General features: G+C 47.1%; 1 protein-coding gene across 1 annotated transcript in view; it reads left to right on the top strand.

The window, feature by feature from the left end:
* hfm1 (helicase for meiosis 1) overlaps positions 1-23570 on the top strand; it is a 181819-nt gene that overhangs the window by 96941 nt on the left and 61308 nt on the right. Inside the window, exons 23-25 of the mRNA XM_085983383.1 lie at positions 3348-3445; positions 3837-3971; positions 19533-19618. Coding sequence (XP_085839509.1) covers positions 3348-3445; positions 3837-3971; positions 19533-19618 — 319 coding nt within the window. The remainder of the gene's footprint in view (positions 1-3347; positions 3446-3836; positions 3972-19532; positions 19619-23570) is intronic.

Below are 23570 nucleotides of genomic sequence, written 5' to 3'. Positions count from 1 at the left end.
TTCATATTTTAAAGACCTCTATTAGGTCACCCCTTAGCCTTTTTTCAAGAGTAAAGAGACCCAGCCTATTCATCCTTTCCTGATATGTATACCCTCGCATTTCTGGTATCATCCTTGTAAATCTTCTCTGCACTCTCTCTAGTGCCTCTATATCCTTTTTATAATATGGCGACCAGAACTGTACGCAGTATAAGTGTGGTCTAACCAAGGTTCGATACAGGTTTAGTATAACTTCCCTACTTTTCAATTCTATACCTCTAGAAATAAACTCTAGTGCTTGGTTAGCTTTTTTTATGGCCTTGCTAACCTGTGTCGCAACTTTTAGTGATTTGTGTATTTGTACTCCGAGATCCCTTTGTTCCTTTACCCTACCTAGACTCGCACCCTCCAAGTGATAAGTGACCTCCCTATTCTTTCTACCAAAATGTAATACCTCACATTTATCTGTGGTTCATTTGCCAATTATATGCCCATTCTGCAAGTTTATTAATGTCCTCCTGTAATTTGTTGCAGTCCTCCTCAGCATTGACTGTTCACCCCCCCCCCACCCTAATTTGGTGTCATTCGCAAATTTAGAAATTGTGTTTTTGATCCCAAAGTCTAAATCATTAATATAAATTGTGAACAACAGTGATCCCAGCTTTGATCCTTGTGGAACACCACTACCCACCTTCTGCCACTGTGAATAACTACCTTTTACCCCTACTCTCTGCTTTCTGTCTTGAAGTGAGCTAGCTATCCATTCTGCTACTTGTCCCCTGACTCCGCATTCTCTGACCTTATTCATTAGTCTATTATGTGGTACCTTATCGAAGGCCTTTTGAAAATCTAGATAAATTACATCTACTGCATTACCATTGTCTACTCTCTCTGTTACCTCTTCAAAAAATTCAATGAGGTTGGTCAAGCAAGACTTTCCCTTTTGAAATCCATGCTGACTATTCATTACTATGCTTTTGGTTTCTAGATGTTCTTCTATTTTATCCTTTAGTAGGGATTCTATTATTTTTCCTACCACTGATGTTAAGCTGACTGGTCTATAATTCCCTGGACATGTTCTATCCTCCTTCTTAAATATAGGTATTACATTAGCTATCCGCCAGTCCTCTGGCACTACACCTTTTTCTAACTAATTATTAAATATGTGTAGTAATGTCTCTGCTATCTCTTCCCTAGATTCTTTTAAAATACGTGGATGCAATCCAGCCGGACCAGGGGTTTTATCCTGTTTGAGTTTGATTAGTTTATTTAATATATCCCCTCTTTTTATTTTAAATGCACTTAGCTCATCACTAATCTCGTCATCCAATGTCATGTCCACCTGTTGTATCTCCCTGGTAAATACTGAAGAAAAATAATTATTTAATATTTCTGCCATCTCTCCATCGTTACCTATGGTATTATCCTATCTATCCCTTAATGGCCCTATTCCCATCCCAACCTTCCTATTTTTATTGATGCGCCTGTAAAATATTTTACTATTTTGTTTTATGTTCCTTGATAATTTAATTTTATACTGTAGTTCCTCTTTGCCTTCCTAATTGTTTTTTTGACTTCTCTCCTAATCCCTTCGTATTCTCCCTTATCATGCACTCCCCTGCTGTCTATGTACTTAATGTATGCCTCTTTCCTGACCCTCAATTGTTCCCTTATGGCTTTTTTCATCCATGGAGTCTCATTAGTGTTTAGTTTGTTCTTTCCTTTTAGCAGAATGTATTGTCCCTGCATTCTGTTGAACACCATTTTAAACATTTCCCATTGCTGTTCTACATCGTTGTTTGCCAATATTGTTGCCCATTTTATTTTCCCAAGTTCTATTCTCAGCCCCTCAAAATCAGCTTTTCTCCAATCTATTACCCTGGTTTTTGTCATACTTATGTCTTTCTCAATTACAGGAAACTTTGGTTTATCCGGAGGTTGTATGTCCGGAAACCTCGATCTACCGGCAGAAATCAGGAGCCGTTTTGTTAGGTTTTTTTTCTTCTTGTGGCTTTGTTTTCAACAGTCGGGCTCTGGAAAGTCTCTCTGAAGCTGTTGCTAAGCTACAGAGATGCTTCCAAGGTACGGGCCGACTGTTTACAAGCTGTTGCTAAGCAACAGTGTTTGTTGTCAGATACGGAGATGAAAACCTCCGTATGCTTCAACACTAACTTTGTATGTCCGGCAGTTTTGATAGATCGGCAACAGCTCGGTCCCGTCGGTGCCGGATATAACAAAGTTTCCTGTATCATCATAAAGCGTATTATATTATGCCTATTTCCTAGATGCTCCCCTACTTTTACTTCTCTTATCTGCTCTGGTTCATTCCCCATTTCTAGATCCAATAGCAAATCCTTCCTTGTTGGGCTTTTTACATACTGGGTTAGAAAGGAGTCCAGTACACATTGTAGGAACTCCATTCCCTTATCCCCTTTATCTAACTCTTCTGTCCAATTAATATTGGGGTAATTGAAATTCCCCATAATAATTATTCTATGTTTTTTACTCACTTCCCTACTTTGTCTGCATATTTCTTCCTCCAGTTCCCTTCCACTATTAGGTGGTCTGTAGACTACACCTATTAGTGTGATTGATCCTTTATTATCTTTTATCTCTATCCATATGGATTCTATTTTTGTCTTGCTGATAGCTGCATCACTTTTTTCTACTGCCATTATGTTATCCTTAATAAGTACAGCTACTCCACCTCCCTTTTTTCCCCCTCTATCTTTTCTAAATATGTTATACCCTGCAATATTTAATTCCCAGTCCTGATTTTTCTGTAGCCATGTCCCAGTAATCCTTACTATGTCTGGTTCCTCGCAACGCATGATTGCCTCTAGTTCTCCTGTTTTATTACGGACACTGTGTGCATTGCTGTACAGACAGTCTAACTCATTTTTAATAGAATTTCCTTTCACTTTATGTTTAACCATCTTCGGTTGAGGAAAAGGGAAGACATATTGGAAGCACTAGTATGGAAGGTGGCATCGTCAGAGCAGATGCGACGGAGATAGAGAAACTGGGAGAATGGAATAGAGTCCTTACAGGAAGCGGGGTGGGAGGAAGTGTCGTCCAGCTAGCTGTGGGAGTCAGTGGGCTTATAGTGAATGTTTGTCAATAAGCTATCCCCAGAAATGGAGACAGAGAAGTTGAGGAAGGGAAGAGAAGAGTCAGATAAGTTAAGAATGTGGGTTATCACACTTTGTAAGTTCAAGAAATCTAAACCTACTGAATAAACTATTAAAATCTTCCTTGTGAAAATAAATGTGTGATGTACGTTGTGATTGCTCAACTATTATTTCCTTTACTTTTCAAAAAAGTTGATTTTTTTTTAACTTCAAATTGAATGTTTCCTTCTTTTACAGTCTAATTCAAGCCCAGCTAGGATGTATTCCAGTTCAAGAATTTGCATTAACTCAAGACACAGCCAAGATATTTAAGTGTGGTGTGAGAGTCACCAAATGTAAGCAAAAATAAAGTATTACTTTTAGCACCAATAATGTTTGGTGTTCTTTCCTAATTGCTGAGTGAATAGAGATTAAACACAAAGTACTGAATTTACACTACCACCAAGCACATATATTAATCGGTAGTACTGGCATTATAAAATTAATTAATTGCCTTTTAAAGAGCAATCTTTTAAATTAGGTAGTTTTTCCCCACTGAGTAAGATTATTTACTGGTTATAAACTATTGAAAAGTATAAATGGAAATTAGATATTGAAATTGAAACTAGATCCATGTTAGCTTTGCTGCCTCCTTAATGGTTCAAGGAATTTTAGGGATATTGCAAGAGAATGAAGCATTCATTTTGTCTCCTAATTCAACATTTTGCACAAATGTTTAATCAATAGGTCTTTCGGAATTGCTTATGCAACAAGAAAAGAAGAACTTTTCAGCATTGTTGAATGCACTGATTCTAGCCAAATGTTTTAGGGCTAAACTTTGGGAGCACTCTACATATGTCTCCAGACAACTTGAAAAGATTGGTAAGTATAAATCAGTACTTGATGTATTATTAGGAAGGTCATATGAGTTATTATTCTTTTGCTTATCCCTGGTATATATTTCATAAATTAATTAAAATTACTAGTAATATCCTTTTCATCGTCCTCCTTTTCTGAAAGTACATTGAGTTACATTGAATCTACAGCACAGTAATAGGCCATTCGGCCCAACTGGTCTATACTCCACTCGAGCCTACTCCCACCCCTCTTTATCTAACCCTATTAGCATGCACTTTCTCCCTCATGTGCTTCCCCTTAAATGCACCTCTGCTATTTGCCTCAACTATTCCTTGTGGCAGTGCATTCCACATTCTTACCACTCTTTGGGTAAAGAAGTTTCTCCTGAATTCCTTATTGGATTTATGAGTGACTATCTTATATTTATGGTCTCTAGTTTTGGTCTCCTCCACAAGTGGAAACATTTTCTTCATGTCTACCCTAACAAACCCTTTCATTATCTTAAAGACCTCTATCAGGTCAGCCTTCTCTTTTCTAGAGAAAAGAGCCCCAACCCATTCCATCTTTCCTGATACTTATAACCTCTCAGTTCTGGTATCATTGTTGTGAATCTTTTTTGCACCTTCTCCAATGCCTCTATAGCCTTTTTATAATATGGAGACCAGAACTGTGTACATTACTCCATGTGTGGTCTAACCAAGGTTCAGTACAAGTTTAATATGACTTCTCATTGCAATAACTTCAATGCCCATCACCAAGAATGACTTGGTAGTTCCACCACTGACCGAGCTGGCTGAGGCCCGAAGGACATAGCTGCCAAACTGGGCTTGCGGTCGTGAGAGAATCAACCCGAAGGAATAACCTACTTGACCTGACCTTCACTAATTTACCTATCGCAGATGTGTCTGTCCATGACAGCATTGGTAGGAGTGGCCACCGCACACTTCTCGTGGAAACCAAGTCCCATCTTCACATGGAAGGTACCCTCCATCATGTTGTGTGGCGCTACCACTGCGCTGGGTGGGGTAGATTAGGAAAAGATCTAACAGCTCAAAACTAGTCGTCCATAAGATACTGTGGACCATCAGTAGCAGCAGAATTGTATACCGCTACAATCTACAAACTCATGGCCGGGTATCTCCCTCTCTCCTCTATCACCATCAAGCTAAGTAATCAACCCTGGTTCAAAGAGGAGTGTAGAAGAACATGCTGGGAGCAGCACCAGGTGTACCTGAAAATAAGGTGCTAACCTGGTAACAGTACAACACAGGACTACATGTATGCTAAACAGCAAAAGCAGCATGCTATAGACAGAGTTCGCGATCCCACAACCAATGTCAAAGCACTGCAGTCCTACCAAATCCAGTCATAAATAATGGTGGACAATTAAGCAACTAACTTGGAGGAGGTGTCATGAACATTCCCATCCTCAAATATGGTGCAGCCCAGCAGGTGAGTGCAAACGATAAGGCTGAAGTGATTACAATCACCTTCATACAGAAGTGGCCAGTGGATGATTCATCTCGGCCTCCTCTTAAGGTCTGCATCATCACTGATGCCAGTCTACACCCCACGTGACTTCAAGGCAACATTCGACCAAGTGTAGCACCAAGGAGCCCTAGTAAAACTGAAGTCAATGGAGATCGAGCATAACTTTACAGTGGCTGGAGTCATACCTGGCACAAAGGAAGATGCTTGTGGTCATTGGAGACCAATCATCTCAGTGCCAGGACATTGCTGAATGAGTTCCTCAGGACATCACTGCAGGAGTTTCTCAAGGCAGTGTCCTGGGCCCAATTATCACTAGCTGCTTCATCAATGACATTCCTTCCATCATAAGATCAGAAGTGAGGCCGTTCACTGACGATTACACAGTGCTCAGCTCCATTCACAATTACTCAGAGAATGAAACAGTCCATGCCCATATGCAGCAAGACTTGGACAATATCCAGGCTTGGGCTGATAAGTGGCAAGTAGTATTCGTGCCACACAAGTGCCAGGCAATGACCATCTCCAACAAGAGAGTGTAATCCCCTCCTTTACGTTCAATTCCATTACCATCACCGGGTCCCCACCCCATCAACAGTCTGGGGGTCACAATTGACCAAAAACTCAACTGGACCAGCTACATAAATGCCATGGCTTCTAGAGCAGGTCAGAGGCTGGATGTGCTTCGGCAGGTGGCTCACTTCCTGACTCCCCAAAGCCTCTCCACCATACATAAAGCACAGGTTGAAGTACGATGGACTACTCTCCAATTGCCTGGATAGGCGCAGCTGGAACAATACTCAAGAAGCTGGACATCATCCAGAACAAAAAAGTATTGACTCCTTAGTTATTTTGTGCGTACCACAGTGTGCCATGGGCAGTCTCCGATACCTCACCAAAGTAACCATTGGATTTTCCGCCCGGGGGCAGGATGGTGGCGGGTCCATTGTTTTGCGTGTTCCAGTCCCACTGCCGGTTGCAGCCGCCCTGCTATAATGATTTTCCCCTTGATTGCCCTAATTAAGGACGCCGTGCGCGCTACCCGGCCCAATCGGTGGGTGCGGGTCGGGTGATCGCGCTTGATGACGTGCTGGGGGCTTCTATATTTAAGGGGGCCATGTCCCCTTTGATTATGACTTTCTTTTTTCTGCACCTGAATGCTGGTTGCTGCAGGCATGGCAGTGCAACAGACCAAGGCTGCTCCCCGGTTTGATGACGACTCCCTCCATGCTCTTTTGGAGGGAGTAAGAGGATGCAAGGAGGTCCTCTTCCCTTCAGATGGAAGGAGGAGGCCTCCTCAGCACACAAAGGCAGCCTGGCTGCAAATTCCTGAGGAGGTCAGTGCAAGGTCGGTCTTTACACGCACCTGGGTGCAGTGTAGGAAAAGGTTTAATGATTTGCTGCGCTCAGCAAAAGTGAGTATAACATCACACTTACCTTCAATCTGCTTCCCATCTCTTTTCATCCCCATCACTCTGCATTGGCAACCTACTCCTGCACATCCCAACTCACCCCAACATCCCTTGCACCCTCACCCATCCCTCTCTCCCTATGTACAGAATCACTTCACCATCTTACTATGCACCCCTCACATTTGCTCTCACTGTTATGCAATGACAACAACTAACAACGCACAGGGAGGAACCTTGGCATTGGCACCTCACTCCATCATTGTCTCCCTCTAAGCATCTATCTTATCCATTCCTTACTCACTCCATCAATCTCTCTGAAACTCCACTTGTGTCCTTCATTGCAGGAAGAGAGCCCACAGTAAGAGGGAGAGGGGGAGGACAGGAGGAGGCCCACCATCTGTGGCGCATCTAACGAATGCTGAGGAGGCAGCTCTGGAGATCGTTGGAGGTGCAGAGGAGCTGGAAGTGGGGGATGGAGAGACAGGCGCAGTACAGCAAACTGGTGACAGAATTGATTTCCAACCCTCTGATTTTGCATTCATGAGTGACTCATATGGGATCTGATGTTCATAGAAATTGAGTCCTGATCACCTGCACAATGGGATGTGTCTGCAACCTACATATCACATGTCTAACTCCTGCCTTTACTCCTCCACAGGACCATCGAGAGGCCGCCTCCCCACTGTCCAGGAGGAAGAGCAGGAGGACTCCTCAGAGGAACCTCCAGCCTCTGAGGGAGTAGCGTCAGCAGAAATGAGTCCAGCCAGCACCAGCACCAGCACAGAGACGCACACGCACACCTCGGTGGGTCGTTTACGAGATAGAGTAGTGTAGTCACCTGGTGTATCACAGCTCTCAAGTGAGCAGGAGCAGATGGTGAAGACAGGGACAACAGTAGAGAGTCCTCGTCGGAGGCCGCAGGGCACTCCTAGCTCTGCTCAGCTGTATGTAGACGCTGTGCCTCTGGGGCCATCCAGAAAGAGAGCGGTGCTGGAGCTTCAGGAACAAGTGCAGGAGGTTCTGACTGGGTTTGCAACCACGGTAACTGCGAGTCTGCAGAGAATGGAGGAGTCCATGTCAAACATGAGCACTGCCATGGTGCACACAATGGCGAATGTAGGTGCCACCATGGAAAGGATGGCAACCTCCATGGAGGACATAAATCGCTAGACACAAACCAACATGGTGACTCTTCTAGATAGATGGTCAGCTATGGAGGATAGATGGGCATCTATCGTGGAGAGGAACCAGAGGTACAAGGACGTCCCCATTATGAGGACTGTCAGTACAGAGACGGGTCCACATGGCCCCACTGATGTGCAGCAAGGTGCTCCCCAGCTACTTGCTAGCAGTGAAGTGCGGGTGACCATGAGAGGGATGGTGGTGGTCGAGAACAAGGAAGTTGGGGCTCCTCTACAAGCGCTCACACTCCCATGCCACTGCCGAGCTCTCAGTCAGAGCCCCAGATGCCTCACCCAACAGAGATGGCCATCTCTGCCCCTGCACAGCTGCAGGAGGAGCAGACTTTGGCAGAGCCCTCCAAGGCTCCCAAACCGAGAGGATGATCGCCAAAGGCGTCTAAGCAGGCGCAGCAGGGAAGCGAGCACACTGCCTCTACATCTGTTGAAGCTACAGGGGAAGCACCACGTAGAAGCACGCATAAGAGAAAGCTAAAACACAAGTAGTCACAAGGGTGTTTTCATATTATACTAATTTACATTTGTGATCTTTATTTCTATTGTATTAAATTATTGCGATGTCAATGATTCAATGACAGTCAAAATCACCCCATAAATTTTTTCATTCATTATATATAAAGTAACTGTGCCTGAGGACCTCAAGCTTCCCAACAGATTTATTAAAAAGGCTAATGTAGCCGCTACATCCTGGGGACTGTGTCCTTGCCAGAACAGACAGCAAGGCCCCAGAAAATAAACTTGCTGCCTTTTCTTCCTCCACTTCCAGTGGGTCCAAATCCCTGTGGGATGCACTGTGGGGCTGCATCCAATGACTTCATATAGATTCACACCATTTCATTGGATTACCGGATGGAAAAAACTGTGAAGGAAGACTATGGCCTACATTCCCCCCAAAATTAATGAAGCAAGGCAAGAGCGGCCCATTTTCTTTTCCATTGTATTTTATCGCACTCGCCTGTTTTGCACCAACGCCCAAAACAAATTTATGTCCCAAGGTCTTTTGAAGAGGGAAGTTCAGAAAATTGTTCACTCAGATTGTAGCTTGTCGAACCAGGAAGACTCAGGGTTTTATTCCCATTATTTCATAATTTCAACCAATCTTGCACCTAATGGTTCTGAACTTCATCCTGAAGGAAAATACAAAGGTAATCACTAAGCTCTTTATTTCATAAGATGCCTGCCAATACTTCAGGGAGTGGGTTTTCTTAGGATAGTTAAAGGATATGCATATCAAAGAGCCTTTAAACCGTAACACCATTGTGGAAACATCATCATCATAAGGACTGCAGAGGTTCAAGATGCAGATTCACCACCTTAAGACAACTAGGGATGGGTAATAAATGCTGCCTTGCCATCATTACCCACATCCCAAGAATAAGTTAAGAAAAAGATACAAACTTACTTTTCATTGGGATCATAGAAAGAGTTCTGTCAGGCCTAGAAAACACATGGGGCTTCCAACTTCTGGAGCAAGGATCCTTCATTCTGAAAAGGAAGTTTGAGATAGTCACCCTAAGTCAAATTATCCAGGTATCACATCCAGGAAATAGTCTCACTGCAAAAATGTACATTTTCTTAGATGAATCAGGATTTGACAGGTCAAGGAAAGGTGAAAAGACGTTTCACAATTTCTCCTGGGACTTCAGAACCACATACTAGGCTTCTCATCACTAACCCAGGGCCTAATCAGAACAAGGTCCAGCAAAATTCAGCTCCCTGCTCCCACACAGCAGTTGATTTTGTCACCTGACAACAACATCTTCCTTCTATCCTTGTTCAGAACCCATGTTGAGGTAGATTTTTTTTGTGGTAAGCTGGATGAGGCTACATTGCACAGTTGGGTCAGGAAGATCATTAGCAAAAACTATGTCTAACATTTCAAGTAAGACTCTTGCCCCATTCACAATCTAGGAGCATCATCCAAATATAAAAAAAGTATTTGCATTTATTTAGCGCCTTTGACGGCCTCGGGACACCTCAAAGAATTTCACGTGAATTACTTTGAAGTGTAATCACTATTGTTATGTGGGCAAATGCGGCAGCCAATTTGAATGTAGCAAGGGCCCACAAACAGTGATGAGATAAGTGACCAGTTAATGTATTTTGGTGGTATTGATTGAGGGATAAATGTTTACCAGGACACCAGAATAACTCCCCTGCTGCTCTACAATTTTTTTACATGCAGGTGAGGGGGAGGGGGCAGGGGTGGTGGGTGGTCAGTTTAACATCTCAGCGGAAAGATGTTACTTTTGATAATGTAGGACTCAGTACTGCACTGAAATGTCAGCCTAGATAAAATGGTTAAGTCTCAGGGCTTCAGCCCATGACCTCCGAGTCAGAGGCAAGAGTGCTACCACTGAACCAAGCTGATATATACAGGATTGGCTGAACGCCAACTTTCTGACATCTCCTACCTCCCCCTGGACCATGACCCCACTACCAAACATCAAGCCATTGTTTCCAAGACTGTCACTGACCTCCTCCTCTGGAGATCTTCCCTCCATGGCTGTCAACCTCATAGTCCCCCAACCCCGCACAGCCCGCTTCTACCTCCTTCCCAAGATCCACAAACAGGGCTGACCTGGTAGACCCATTGTTTCAGCCTGTTCTTGCCCCACGGAACTGATTTCTTCCTATCTCGACTCTATTTTTTCTCCCCTTGTCCAGTCTCTTCCCACCTACATTCGCGACTCTTCCGATGCCCTCCACCATCCACCACTTTAACAGTTTCCTGGCCCCAACAGTCTCCTTTTCACTATGGACATCCAATCCCTCTACACCTCCATTCCCTACCAGGACGGCCTGAGGGCGCTCCAGGTCTTCCTTGAACAGAGGCCCAACCAGTCCCCATCCACCACCACCCTCGTCCACTTGGCTGAACTTGCTCTCACATTGAACAACTTCTCCTTTGACTCCACTCACTTCCTCCAAATTAAAGGTGTTGCAATGGGAACCCACATGGGCCCTAGCTATGCCTGCCTTTTTGTGGGATATGTGGAACATTCTTTGTTCCAGTCCTACTCAAGTCCCCTCCCTCACTTCTTTTTCCGGTACATTGATGACTATATCGGTGACGTTTCCTCCTCTCACCCTGAACTAGAAAATTTCATTCACTTTGCTTCCAATTTCCACCCTTCCCTCACCTTCACATGGTCCATCTCTGACTCTTCCCTTCCCTTCCCTTCCTTGACTTCTCTGTCTCCATTTCTGGGGATAGGCTATTGACAAACATCCACTACAAGCCCACTGACTCCCACAGCTACTTGGACTACACTTCCTCCCAATCCTCTTCCTGTAAGGACTCTATTCCATTCTCTCAGTTTCTCCGCCTCCGCTACATCTGTTCTGACGATGCCACCTTCCATACTAGTGCTTCCGATATGTCTTCCTTTTTCCTCAACCGAGGATTCCCCTCTACCGTGGTTGGCATGGCCCTCGACCGTATCCGTTCTATTTCCTGCACTTCTGCTCTCACCGCTTCTCCTTCCCAGAACCACGATAGGGTTCCCCTTGTCCTCACCGTTCACCCTACCAGCCTCCACATTCAACAGATCATCCTTCGCCATTTCCGCCACCTCCAGCGTGATCCCACCACCAAACGCATCTTCCCCTTCCCTCCCCTTTCAGTATTCCGAAGGAACCGCTCCCTCCGCAACACCCTTGTCCACTCCTCAATCACCCCCAACAGCCCCTCCCCACCCCACGGCACCTTCCTGTGCAAGTACAGGAGATGCAACACCTGTCCTTTTACCTCCTCCCTTCCCACTGTCCAGGGCACCAAACACCCCTCCCAGGTGAAACAGCAATTTACTTGTACTTTGATGCACTATCAATTGCTACAAAAGACTGGAGATTGAGAAAGTAATAAACAGGCTTTTATTACCAAAGAACAGAGCATGCCTCTTGTGGTTGCCTGGTATCCAAAAGGGCTGGAGGCTTCTGAGCAGCGACCTTTATACCCAGCCATGAGGGTGGAGCCAGGGGCGGAGTCAGCTGAGGCATGCACAGACAAGTACAACAATATGCAAGAGTGAACAACAGTACTAACAGTGAACAACAATACTAACAACAGTGGTTTACCACATTCACCCCTTGTTTAGAATTGAGTCCGGCGGGGTGAAGTGCACTAAAAATTCGTGTACTGAAGTCTATCAGGAGGCCTTGTAAGCCGTCCTGAGCGTCGCAGCAGCGGCGGTGATGGTGCAGCATCCAATGGTGAACCCGGTGTCTCGTTCAGAGGAGGTGTAGCAGGTGGCGGACCCTGGGGCTGCTGCATGCCGTCTACAGGGGTCAGAGCATGGGTAATGGGAGGTAGCGATGGTGGTCTCTCAGAGGCACCCGAAGGTGCGAGGTCTCGTGCGGGGACTGTGTCCTGGGGGTAGGCAGGAGTAGCGGTGGGTGGCGAAGAGGGTGTTTCAGGAGCACCTGCAGGTGCGAGGTCTCGAATGGAGACTGTGTCCTCCCGCCCGTCCGGGTACACCACGTAAGCATACTGCGGGTTGGCGTGGAGGAGGCTCACCCTCTCGACCAGGGGGTCCGCCTTATGGGTCCTCACGTGCTTCCGCAGTAGGACGGGACCTGGAGAAGTCAGCCATGTTGGTAGCGAAATCCCCGACGTGGACTTCCTGGGGAAGGAGAACATTCTCTCGTGAGGAGTGGCATTGGTGGGTGTACAGAGCAGCGACCGAATGGAATGGAGCGCCGCAGGGAGGACCTCCTGCCAGCGGGAGGTCGGAAGGCCCTTAGATTTTAAGTTTAAAAGGACTGCCTTCCAGACTGTCGCATTCTCCCTTTCCACCTGGCCGTTACCCCGGGGGTTGTAGCTGGTGGTCCTGCTTGTAGCAATGCCTCTCGCGAGCAGGTACTGCCGAAGTTCGTCGCTCATAAAAGATGAGCCCCTGTCGCTATGGATATAGCTAGGGAAACCGAACAAGGCGAAGAGGTCATTCAGACATTTAATGACCGTGGTACTGGTCATGTCCGAGCAAGGGATGGCAAACGGGAAACGGGAGTACTCATCAATTATATTGAGGAAGTACACATTGCGGTCAGAGGAGGGGAGGGGCCCTTTAAAATCGATGCTCAGCCGCTCGAAGGGGCGCGTGGCTTTGATCAGGCTCGCTCTGTCTGGCCTATAAAAATGCGGCTTGCACTCGGCACAGATCTGGCAGTTCCTGGTCATGGTCCTGACCTCCTCGATGGAGTAGGGCAGGTTACGGGATTTGATAAAATGGAAGAACCTGGTGACCCCCGGGTGGCAGAGGTCATTGTGGAGGGTCTGTAGCCTATCAACCTGCGCGTTGGCGCACGTACCACGTGATAGGGCATCTGGGGGCTCATTGAGTTTCCCGGGCCGGTACAAGATATCGTAATTGTAGGTGGAGAGTTCGATTCTCCACCTTAAGATCTTGTCATTCTTGATTTTGCCCCGCTGCTTATTATGAAACATAAAAGCCACTGAACGCTGGTCAGTGAGCAGGGTAAATCGTTTTCCGGCCAGGTAATGCCGCCAATGTCGCACGGCTTCCACAATGGCCTGGGCCTCCTTTTCGACAGAGGAGTGTCGAATCTCGGGGCCCTGGAGGGTCCTTGAGAAAAAGGCCACGGGTCTCCCCGCCTGGTTAAGGGTTGCAGCTAGGGCAAAGTCGGATGCGTCGCTCTCCACTTGAAAAGGAAGGGACTCATCCACAGCGTGCATTGTGGCCTTCGCAATGTCTCCTTTTATGAGAGTGAAGGCTGCACAGGCCTCTGCTGTCAGGGGGAAGGAGGCGGACTTGATGAGGGGTCGGGCTTTATCCGCATAGTTGGGCACCCACTGAGCATAGTAAGAGAAAAACCCCAGGCATCTCTTCAGTGCTTTCTGGCAGTGGGGGAGGGGGAGCTCCATAAGGGGGCGCATTCTATCGGGGTCTGGGCCGATGACTCCGTTCTCCACTACGCAGCCAAGAATAGCGAGGCGCGTAGTACGAAACATACATTTGTCTTTGTTGTATGTGAGATTCAGCCGCTGGGCCGTCCGGAGGAATTTCTCTAGATTAACGTCGTGGTCCTGCTGGTCGTGGCCGCAGATGGTGACGTTGTCTAGATATGGGAAAGTGGCCTGGAGCGCGTTCTGGTCAACCATCCGGTCCATCTCCCGTTGGAAGACAGAAACTCCGTTGGTGACGCCGAAGGGAACTCTGAGAAAGTGATAGAGCCGACCGTCAGCTTCAAAAGCTGTGTACTGGCGGTCCTCAGCCCTGATGGGGAGCTGGTGGTATGCCGACTTCAGATCAATCGTCGAGAACACCCGGTATTGTGCTATCTGATTGACCATGTCAGATATGCGGGGGAGTGGGTATGCATCTAGTTGGGTGTAGCGATTGATCGTCTGGCTGTAGTCAATAACTAGGCGCTGTTTTTCGCCAGTCTTCACTACCACCACTTGTGCTCGCCATGGGCTGGTGCTACTTTCAATAATCCCTTCCTTCAGGAGTCTCGCTACCTCGGATTTAATGAAGCTCCTATCCCCAACACTGTAACGCCTGCTTTTGGTAGCGATGGGCTTACAGTCGCGGGTGAGGTTAGCGAACAAGGAGGGGGGGGGGACTTTAAGGGTGGAGAGGCTGCAAATGGTGCACGGCGGGCGATTTAAAAGCTGCTGGCTGCAGACTGTGAGTGGGGGGAGGGGTCCGTCATACGCTAATGTGACACTCTTAAGGTGGCACTGAAAATCCAACCCCAGTAGAACGGCAGCGCAGAGATGGGGCAGGACCAGAAGTTTAAAATGTTTGTATTCTGTGCCCCTTACTGAAAGGGTCACTACACAGTAGCCACCGACGTCCGCTGACTGGGCTTTGGAAGCCAAAGAGATCCGATGGCGCGTCGGCAGGACCGGGAGAGAGTAACTGCGCACCGTGTCGGGGTGGATAAAGCTCTCCGTGCTCCCGCTGTCAAAAAGGCAGGTAGTGGCGCGGCCGTTTACCGTAATATCCATCATGGACCTGGACAGTTGATGAGGGAGAGATTGGTCCAGCGTCACGGAGGCCAGCGTATGGTCGAGCGAGTCGATGTGGTCGTCAGATGAGGCGGTGGTTGAGACCGGCTCCCCCGTGGTTGAAGTCGGAGGCGTCCAAGATGGCGGACAAAATGGCGGCGCCCACGGTCCCGATCCCCACGCGGCTGGGGGAGCCCAAGATGGCGGACAAGATGGCTGCGCCCACGGTTCACACGCAGCGCTGCTGGCGTTAGCGGTCTTCCCTTTGCAGGCGCTAACGTAGTGACCTTTCTTCCCGCAGCCGGAGCAGGTAGCATTCTTCGCGGGGCAGCGTGCTCTAGGGTGTTTAGCTTGGCCACAAAAATAGCATTTTTGTGCCTTGGACATCGCTGCAGCAGTCGGAGGTGGCGGTCCCATGGCCCAAGATTGCGGCGTCCACGGCGCGGGGCGATGAGGGGAGAAAGCGTCCATATTTCTGTGGGCCGCGTCGAGCGAGAGCGCGAGGGACACTGCCTTTGTCAGGTCTATTTCACCCTTCTCCAGCAGCCTCTGCCGGGAGTAGTCGGACCTTAGACCCGCAACGAAAGCGTCTCGTATCAATCCCTCCGCATGTGCCGCGGCCGATACTTCCTTGCAGTCGCAGCCGCGTCCGAGTACCCGCAGTGCCCGTAGGAAGGCTTCCACCGATTCCCCGGGCTGCTGTCTGCGAGATCTTAAAAGGTGCCTGGCATAGACCGTGTTAACCGGGCGTGCATACTGCCCTTTCAGTAGGTCGATAGCCGCCGCGTAGGTCGTCGCATCTTGGATTAAAGTATAGACTTGGTGGCTCACCTTCGAGGCCAGGATTTTCAGTTTATTTTCATCAAGAGTCACGGTCGAGGCTTCCAGATACGCCTCAAAGCAACGCAGCCATTGTGCGAATTTAGTCGACGAACCCGCTTCTTGGGGGTCTAGGTCCAGGCATGTTGGTCTGAGGGCTCGCAGCAGCGCCTGCTGCTCAGCGTTTTGCGCCATCGGTTGATCAGCATCCGCAGCCAACATTTAACTTTGGTAATAAAATTGATGCACTATCAATTGCTACAAAAGACTGGAGATTGAGAAAGTAATAAACAGGCTTTTATTACCAAAGAACAGAGCATGCCTCTTGTGGTTGCCTGGTATCCAAAAGGGCTGGAGGCTTCTGAGCAGCGACCTTTATACCCAGCCATGAGGGTGGAGCCAGGGGCGGAGTCAGCTGAGGCATGCACAGACAAGTACAACAATATGCAAGAGTGAACAACAGTACTAACAGTGAACAACAATACTAACAACAGTGGTTTACCACATACTTCTTACAATTTAGTATACTGTATTCGCTGCTCACGATGTGATCTCCTCTACATTGGGGAGACCAAACGCAGATTGGGTGACCGCTTTGTGGAACACCTCCGTTCAGTCCGTAAGGGTGACCCTGAGCTTCCGGTCGCTTGTCACTTTAATTCTTCACTCCACTCCCACTCTGACCTCTCTGTCCTCGGCCTCTTACACTGTTCCAATGAAGCTCAACGTAAGCTCGAGGAACAGCACCTCATCTTTCGATTAGGCACATTACAGCCTTCTGGACTCAACACTGAGTTCAACAATTTCAGACTATAACTCCTGCCCCTATTTTTTCAGGCGGCGGCTGTTGATGATTCTGCCATCCCCATTTACACATTTAACCACTCCTGCCTTCCATCCTATCACAGACCGTCCCTTTTGTTCTTTCCTCCCCCGCCCCCCCTTTCCCTGCCTCTGCACCTGCTTAAAACCTGTTACATCTCTAACTTTTTCCAGTTCTGACGAAGGGTCACAGACCTGAAATGTTAACTCTGTTTCTCTCTCCATGGATGCTGCCTGGCCTGCTGAGTGTTTCCAGCATTTTCTGTTGTTATTTCAGATTTCCAGCATCCGCAGTCTTTTGCTATTGCATACGAGATTGGTGCTATGCTGATGGAGAAAATCAGTGGCTTGTTGTTTTGACAGTCCAAGTGCTGATTCCAGTCAATAGCCATGCCACTTTAACAGCAGAGAAGAGGTCTGGAAAGGGCACAACATAAATTTTCATTTCTTCAATTTTCTGCCCCCAAAGGAGCATGCAGCACTCTTGGGGAAGGTAATCAGTTCCCTCTGGTGGAACTGGCAAGAGATCCGAGGCCTTTTAAGGCAATAAATGGCAGAATTCCTAGTGTAGCCCAGGAACTGCTCCAATTCCTCACCCCCTTAGGCAGAAATCAACTATTCCATCCTCCTGGAGCCCGGGAATTTCGGGGCCTAGATTTCTGTAAGTGATGACACTTAAAAACACATTTCTCAAGGAGCAATTCAAGATGGTAAAAGATCTCAAGATTATTTAATTTGTCCAGCAGACTGACAGGCAGTATTACATCCAAGGTTCATTAGTTTCACATGTTTATTTTTATTAATTCACGGGATGTGGGCGTCGCTGGCAAGGCCAGCGTTTATTGCCCATGAGAAGGTGGCACTGAGCCACCTTCTTGAACCGCTGCAATCCGTGTGGTGAAGGTACTCCCACAGTGTTGTTAGGTAGGGAGTTCCCAGGATTTTGACCCAGCAATGATGAAAGAACGGTGATATATTTCCAAGTCAGGATGGTGTGTGACTTTGAGGGGAACTTGGAGGTGGTGGTGTTCCCATGCGGTGGTAGAGGTCCGTGTTTGGGAGGTGCTGTCGAAGAAGCCTTGGCGGGTTGCTGGAGTGAATCTTGTAGTTGGTAGACACTGCAGACATGGTGCGCCGGTGGTGAAGGGTGTGAATGTTTAAGGTGGTGAATGGGGTGCTAATCAAGCGGGCTGCTTTGTCCTGGATGGTTGTCAAGCTTCTTGAGTGTTGTTGGAATTGCACTCATCCACGCAAGTGGAGAGAATTCCAGCACACTCCTGACTTGTGCCTTGTAGATAGTGGAAAGACTTTGGGGAGTCAGGAGGTGAGTCACTTGCTGCAGAATACCCAGCCTCTGACCTGTTCTTGTAGCCACAATATTTATGTTAAGTTTCTGGTCAATGGTGACCCCTTAGGATGTTGATGGTGGGGGATTTGATGATGGCAATGCCATTGAAGGTCAAGGGGAGGTGGTTAGACTCTCTCTTGTTGGAGATGGCCGTTGCCTGGCACTTGTGTGGCACGAATGTTGCTTGCCACTTATCAGCCCAAGCTTGGATGTTGTCCAAGTCTTGGTGCATGTGGACATGGACTGTTTCATTATCTAAGGAATTGCAAATGGAACTGAACACTTATGCAATCATCAGCGAACATCCCCACTTCTGACCTTATGATGGAGGGAAGGTCATTGATGAAGCAGTTGAAGATGGTTGGGCCTAGGTGACTGCCCTGAGGAACTCCTGCAGCGATGTCCTAGGTTAAGATGATTGGCCTCCAACAACCATCTTCCTTTGTGCTGGGTATGACTACAGCCAGTGGAGAGTTTCTCCCTGATCCCCATTGACTTCAGTTTTACTAGGACTCCTTGTTGCCACACTTGGCCAAATGCTGCCTTGATGGCAAGGGCAGTCATTTTCATCTCACCTCTGAAGTTCAGCTGTTTTGTCCATGTTTGGACCAAGGCTGTAATGAGGTCTGGAGCCCAAACTGAGCATCGGTGAGCTGGTTATTGGTGAGTAAGTACTGCTTGATACTGTCGACAACACCTTCCATCACTTTGCTGATGATTGAGAGTAGGCAGGGCGGCTGAGAGTTCAGAGAGATAAACACAGAGAGAAAGAAGGACATTAATAGACAAAATGGAGAAAGTAATAAAGAGAAAAATAGAGAAAGAAAGGCAGAGTAACAGACAGATTTAGAAAGTGTCAGAACATGGAAAGAAAAAGAGTCACAGAAAGAAAGTAACAGTGAAACACTGAAAGAAAACCCAAGAATAACAGAAAAAGAGAGAAATAGAAAGAAAAACAGAGCTCAAGAAAAACAGTACAGAGCTATAGCAAAGCATTACAGCATCCCTTCCAGGACTTCCTCCCAATTTCATACCAGAGACTCTCAAGATGGACATACGAGCAACTGTAAATTCTCCTGACCTTAGATGTTTGCTATGCAGGACTACAAGGTGCTCCACAAACCACATCAGCCCGACCTCAGCCTCGCAGTCCCTAAGTTCTGTAAGTTCACACCCACCCCATCACATAAACAAAGGCCTTGGGGGACAATTGTAAGAAAGCAACTCAGTATAGGTAACATATGAGGAACACTTCACTCCATGCTCCAAACCACCTGAGAGCAACAGAATTCGAAATATTTCAGGTTTTTTTAATAATAAAAATGAGAGACTTGGGGAATTAATATTCTGTACATATTATCCTTCACCTATACTCACTCTTGCTCCCTTCAAAGTCTCATATAACATACCCCTTACTGGAATGGTTGTCAGCTTTCATATAGAATTGATAGCCTAAAACATTTCTAAAGTATTTTGTAAATGAGATGTACAATATAATTCCCACTGTTGATCTATTTACAGGTGCTACTCTGTCCAGTGCTATGGTAAATGCAGGCCTCACTACATTCCAGAAGATAGAAGCCACAAATGCAAGAGAGTTAGAACTGGTATTCATTCTTCCATCAATTCTTTGAACATACTAGTAGATCTCCCCTGACATTTCTCATGGTGTGTCCTGTGAACCCCTTATCTTTGTCTCTCTCCTTGTGTCCCTGACCTCTCTGTCTCTCAGGTGTTGCTTAGGTGTTACAAGTTTCACGAGGCATTATAAAATCCTGTTTGTGGATGTTAGCAATACCGGCAAGGCCATATTTGTTGCCCATCCCTAGTTGCCCTGAGATCATTTACAGTCAACTAGTTAGTGTGGGCTGGAGGCATGTGTAGGCCTGACTTGATAGGAGTGGCAAGTACCTTTTCCTGAAAGACAGTAGAGAACCAGTTGGGTTCTTATGACAATCCAACAGCTTCTATAGCTGTGCCTGCCTTTTCGTGGGCTATGTGGAACAATCTTTGTTCCAGTCCTACTCAGGTCCCCTCCCTCACCTCTTTTTCCGATACATTGATGACTGTATCGGTGCTGTTTCCTGCTCTCGCCCCGAACTAGACAATTTCATTCACTTTGCCTCTAATTTCCACCCTTCCCTCACCTTCACATGGTCCATCTCTGACTCTTCCCTTCCCTTCCTCGACTTCTCCGTCTCCATCTCTGGGGATAGGTTATCGACCAATATTCACTACAAGCCCACTGACTCCCACAGCTACCTGGACTACAATTCCTCCCACCCCGCCTCCTATAATGACTCTATTCCATTCTCCCAGTTTCTCCGTCTCCGCCGTACCTGCTCCGACGATGCCACCTTCCACACCAGTGCTTCCGACATGTCTTCCTTTTTCCGCAACCGAGGATTCCCCTCCACCGTGGTCGACACGGCCCTCGACCGTTTCCGTTCTATCTCCTGCACTTCTGCCCTCACCCCTGCCCCTCCCTCCCGGAACCACGATAGGGTTCCCCTTGTCCTCACCTTTCACCCCACCAGCCTCCACATTCAACGGATCATCCTCTGCCATTTCCACTACCTCCAAAGTGATCCCACCACCAAACACATCTTCCCCTCCCCTCCCCTTTCAGCATTCCGTAGGGACCGCTCCCTCCGAGACACCCTAGTCCACTCCTCTATCACCCCAAACAGCCCTTCCCCTTCGCCTGGCACCTTCCCGTGCAAGCACAGGAGATGTAACACCTGCCCCTATACCTCCCCCCTTCCCACTGTCCAGGGCCCCAAACACCCCTTCCTGGTGAAACAGCGATTTACTTGTACTTCTCGCAATCTAGTATACTGTATTCGCTGCTCACGATGCGGTCTCCTCTACATTGGGGAGACCAAACGCAGATTGGGTGACGGCTTTGCGGAACACCTCCATTCAGTCTATTCCCACTCGGACCTCACCGGCCTTGGCCTCTTGTATTGTTCCACGGAAGCTCAACGTAAACTCGAGGAACAGCAACTCATCTTCCGATTAGGCACTTTGCAGCCTTCCGGACTCAATATCGAGTTCAACAATTTCAGATCATAACCTCGGCCCCTATTACTTTTTTACTTATAATTTTTTCCACCCCTTTGTTTTGGGTCCTCCTTCCCCCCTCCTTTCCTTTTGTTTCTCTCTCTCACCTGGCAGCTGTCTCTTACCTGCCAGTACACTTCACACCTAATCTCTGCTGCCTTTTGTCTCCACGGGCCTATTATCATCTCGTCTGGCTTCGAATACCTTTTATTGTCTCTTTTACTTCTTTTGTTCGATCGCAGTCTTGCCTTCGATCTATTTTCTTTCCAGTTTTGAAGAAGGGTTTCTGCAGTGTATGTGCCTTTAAGAGCCCCATGTGTACTGTAATGCCGGTAATGGCCACTCGGGCTATATAAGCCTGTATATTGTGTTGTATCTGTTACTTCCCCTCCAGACTTTGTTTAGTAAACACCTATGAAACCAACTCCTGTCTTCAGTGTCTCTATCAACACACAGACACAACAGTGGCGATGAAGTGGAAACGGACTTACCTGCAATTCGGCAGCACCTCAAGGACATCGATTCCTCTGGCGTCCAGAAGAATCAAGAAAGTGAAAGAAACTGTGGTTTCACCAGTTGGCCAAGCTGGTGGCAGGTACTGCGCTAATCCTTCCTGGGCATCAGGCTGGGGCTCCAGCAGCTGGCTCTACAGCTGGGCCAAGCAGCGAAAGCGGAGGCAAGCAGTAACAGACGGGGAGGGAACACTCGGGAGACGGCCGGCGCCGCAAGCAGGTCGGCGTTCAGACCTAGAGAGAAAGTCCAGCGGGAACGAGTCTCCAACTTTAAATAAATAAATTAAAAAAAGAACGGAAACAGCGTTGTTATCGGCAGCAGCGGCGGGAAAGCGCGGGAAGCGCCATATCTTTTCTGCAGAAAAGAAAGAAAAGCGCGGGAAGCGCCATATCTTTTCTAAATGTCTAAGTCTGGCAATATTGATACTTTTGAAACGAGATAGAGGATTGGACCACGTGGAAAGAGTGGAGGTATATTGCACTGCAAATGGAATAGAAGATGAAAAAAAAGCTTCAGTACTGCTAAATCTAATGGGCGCAAAGACATACGGGCTGTTACGAAATTTAATCACTCCAGCCAAACCAAAGGATAAGAATTTTAAAGAAATTGTTGATACCCTACAGGATCACTTAAACCCAACACCGCTGCTGATAGCGGAACGATTCAAATTCTTCAAGAGAAATCAACACAAGAATGATAGTAACGCTGATTACCTCACCGAATTAAGAAAGCTATCAAAACACTGCCAATTCGGGGCAGGACTAGCAGATTATCTTCGAGACAAATTCGTCTGCGGTCTCTTAAGTGAAGGAACACAAAAAAGGCTGCTTTCTGAAAAAGATTTAACACTGGACAAGGCTTTCAGTATGGCTGTATCATACGAAGCAGCCGCAAGAGGAGCTGCAGAGATACAACAAAAGACACAGGACTTCGGCACCCATGAAATGACACAGGGTTTCGAGAGATGTTATCGCTGCGGCAGATCCACCCATAACCAGAGGGACTGCTGGTTCAAGGACAAAGCATGCAGGCAATGCGGAAAGATTGGACACATTGCACGGGTATGCCGATCTGGACAAAATAAATCCACAGACAGGAAAAAAAAATCAATAAAGAAAAGTACAGAAAGGTACAAATGATGACGGACAGTAGCTCCGAAGACCAGAAGAGCAATAGCGACTCCAAAAACAAGAGACTAAGCTGTCTCAAATTACATAATGTACTTGCCAAAGATGATTACCAGACCATTTGGGTTACCCTCACGATAGCAGGGTCCCCAGTTAAAATGGAGCTAGATACAGGATCAGCTCTGACCGTCATAAATCGACAGGATTACGAGCGGCTATTTCCGCATATACCTTTAAAAGACACATCCATTATCTTGAAAACATATACGGGGCAGAAAGTATACCCCAAAGGAAAAATAAGGGTGCCTGTTGCATACAACGGCAAGGAAATACAAAAGTTGTATTTATACATTCTACAAGATGGTGGCCCACCGCTGTTGGGACGTGAATGGATCAGGAAGATACGTTTAGACTGGCACTCCATTCAGGCACTGACGGTGACCAGTAAGAAAAAAAGTGATGATGACGTCATACCTGAATGATTAAAAAACATCTTGGCCAACGCCAAAGAAGTGTTTCAAGAGAAACTAGGAACCTTGAAAGGCATCACCGCCTCAATAAAAGTGGAAGATGCAGCAATTCCCAAGTTTTTTAAAGCAAGACCGGTGCCATACGCAGTTCGTCCAGCAGTCGAGGCAGAGCTGGAGAATTTGGAAAATGCAGGCGTATTATCCAAAATAGATTGGAGTGAGTGGGCAACACCCATCATTCCAGTCATGAAGAAAGCATTGAATAATGATAAATCTGAAGAACAGAGAAAAATTCGCATCTGTGGAGACTTCAAGGTGATGGTAAACCCGGTCCTTCACACGGTACAGTATCCTCTTCCGAGGATAGAAGATATTTTTGCCTCACT

The sequence above is a fragment of the Somniosus microcephalus genome, chromosome 3 (genome assembly GCF_052327205.1).
Source record: "Somniosus microcephalus isolate GS21.2 chromosome 3, FLI_Smic_1.0, whole genome shotgun sequence".
Lineage (NCBI taxonomy): Eukaryota > Metazoa > Chordata > Chondrichthyes > Squaliformes > Somniosidae > Somniosus > Somniosus microcephalus.
Note: the sequence above shows the minus strand (reverse complement) of the source record. Positions and strands in the feature narration are given on the sequence as shown.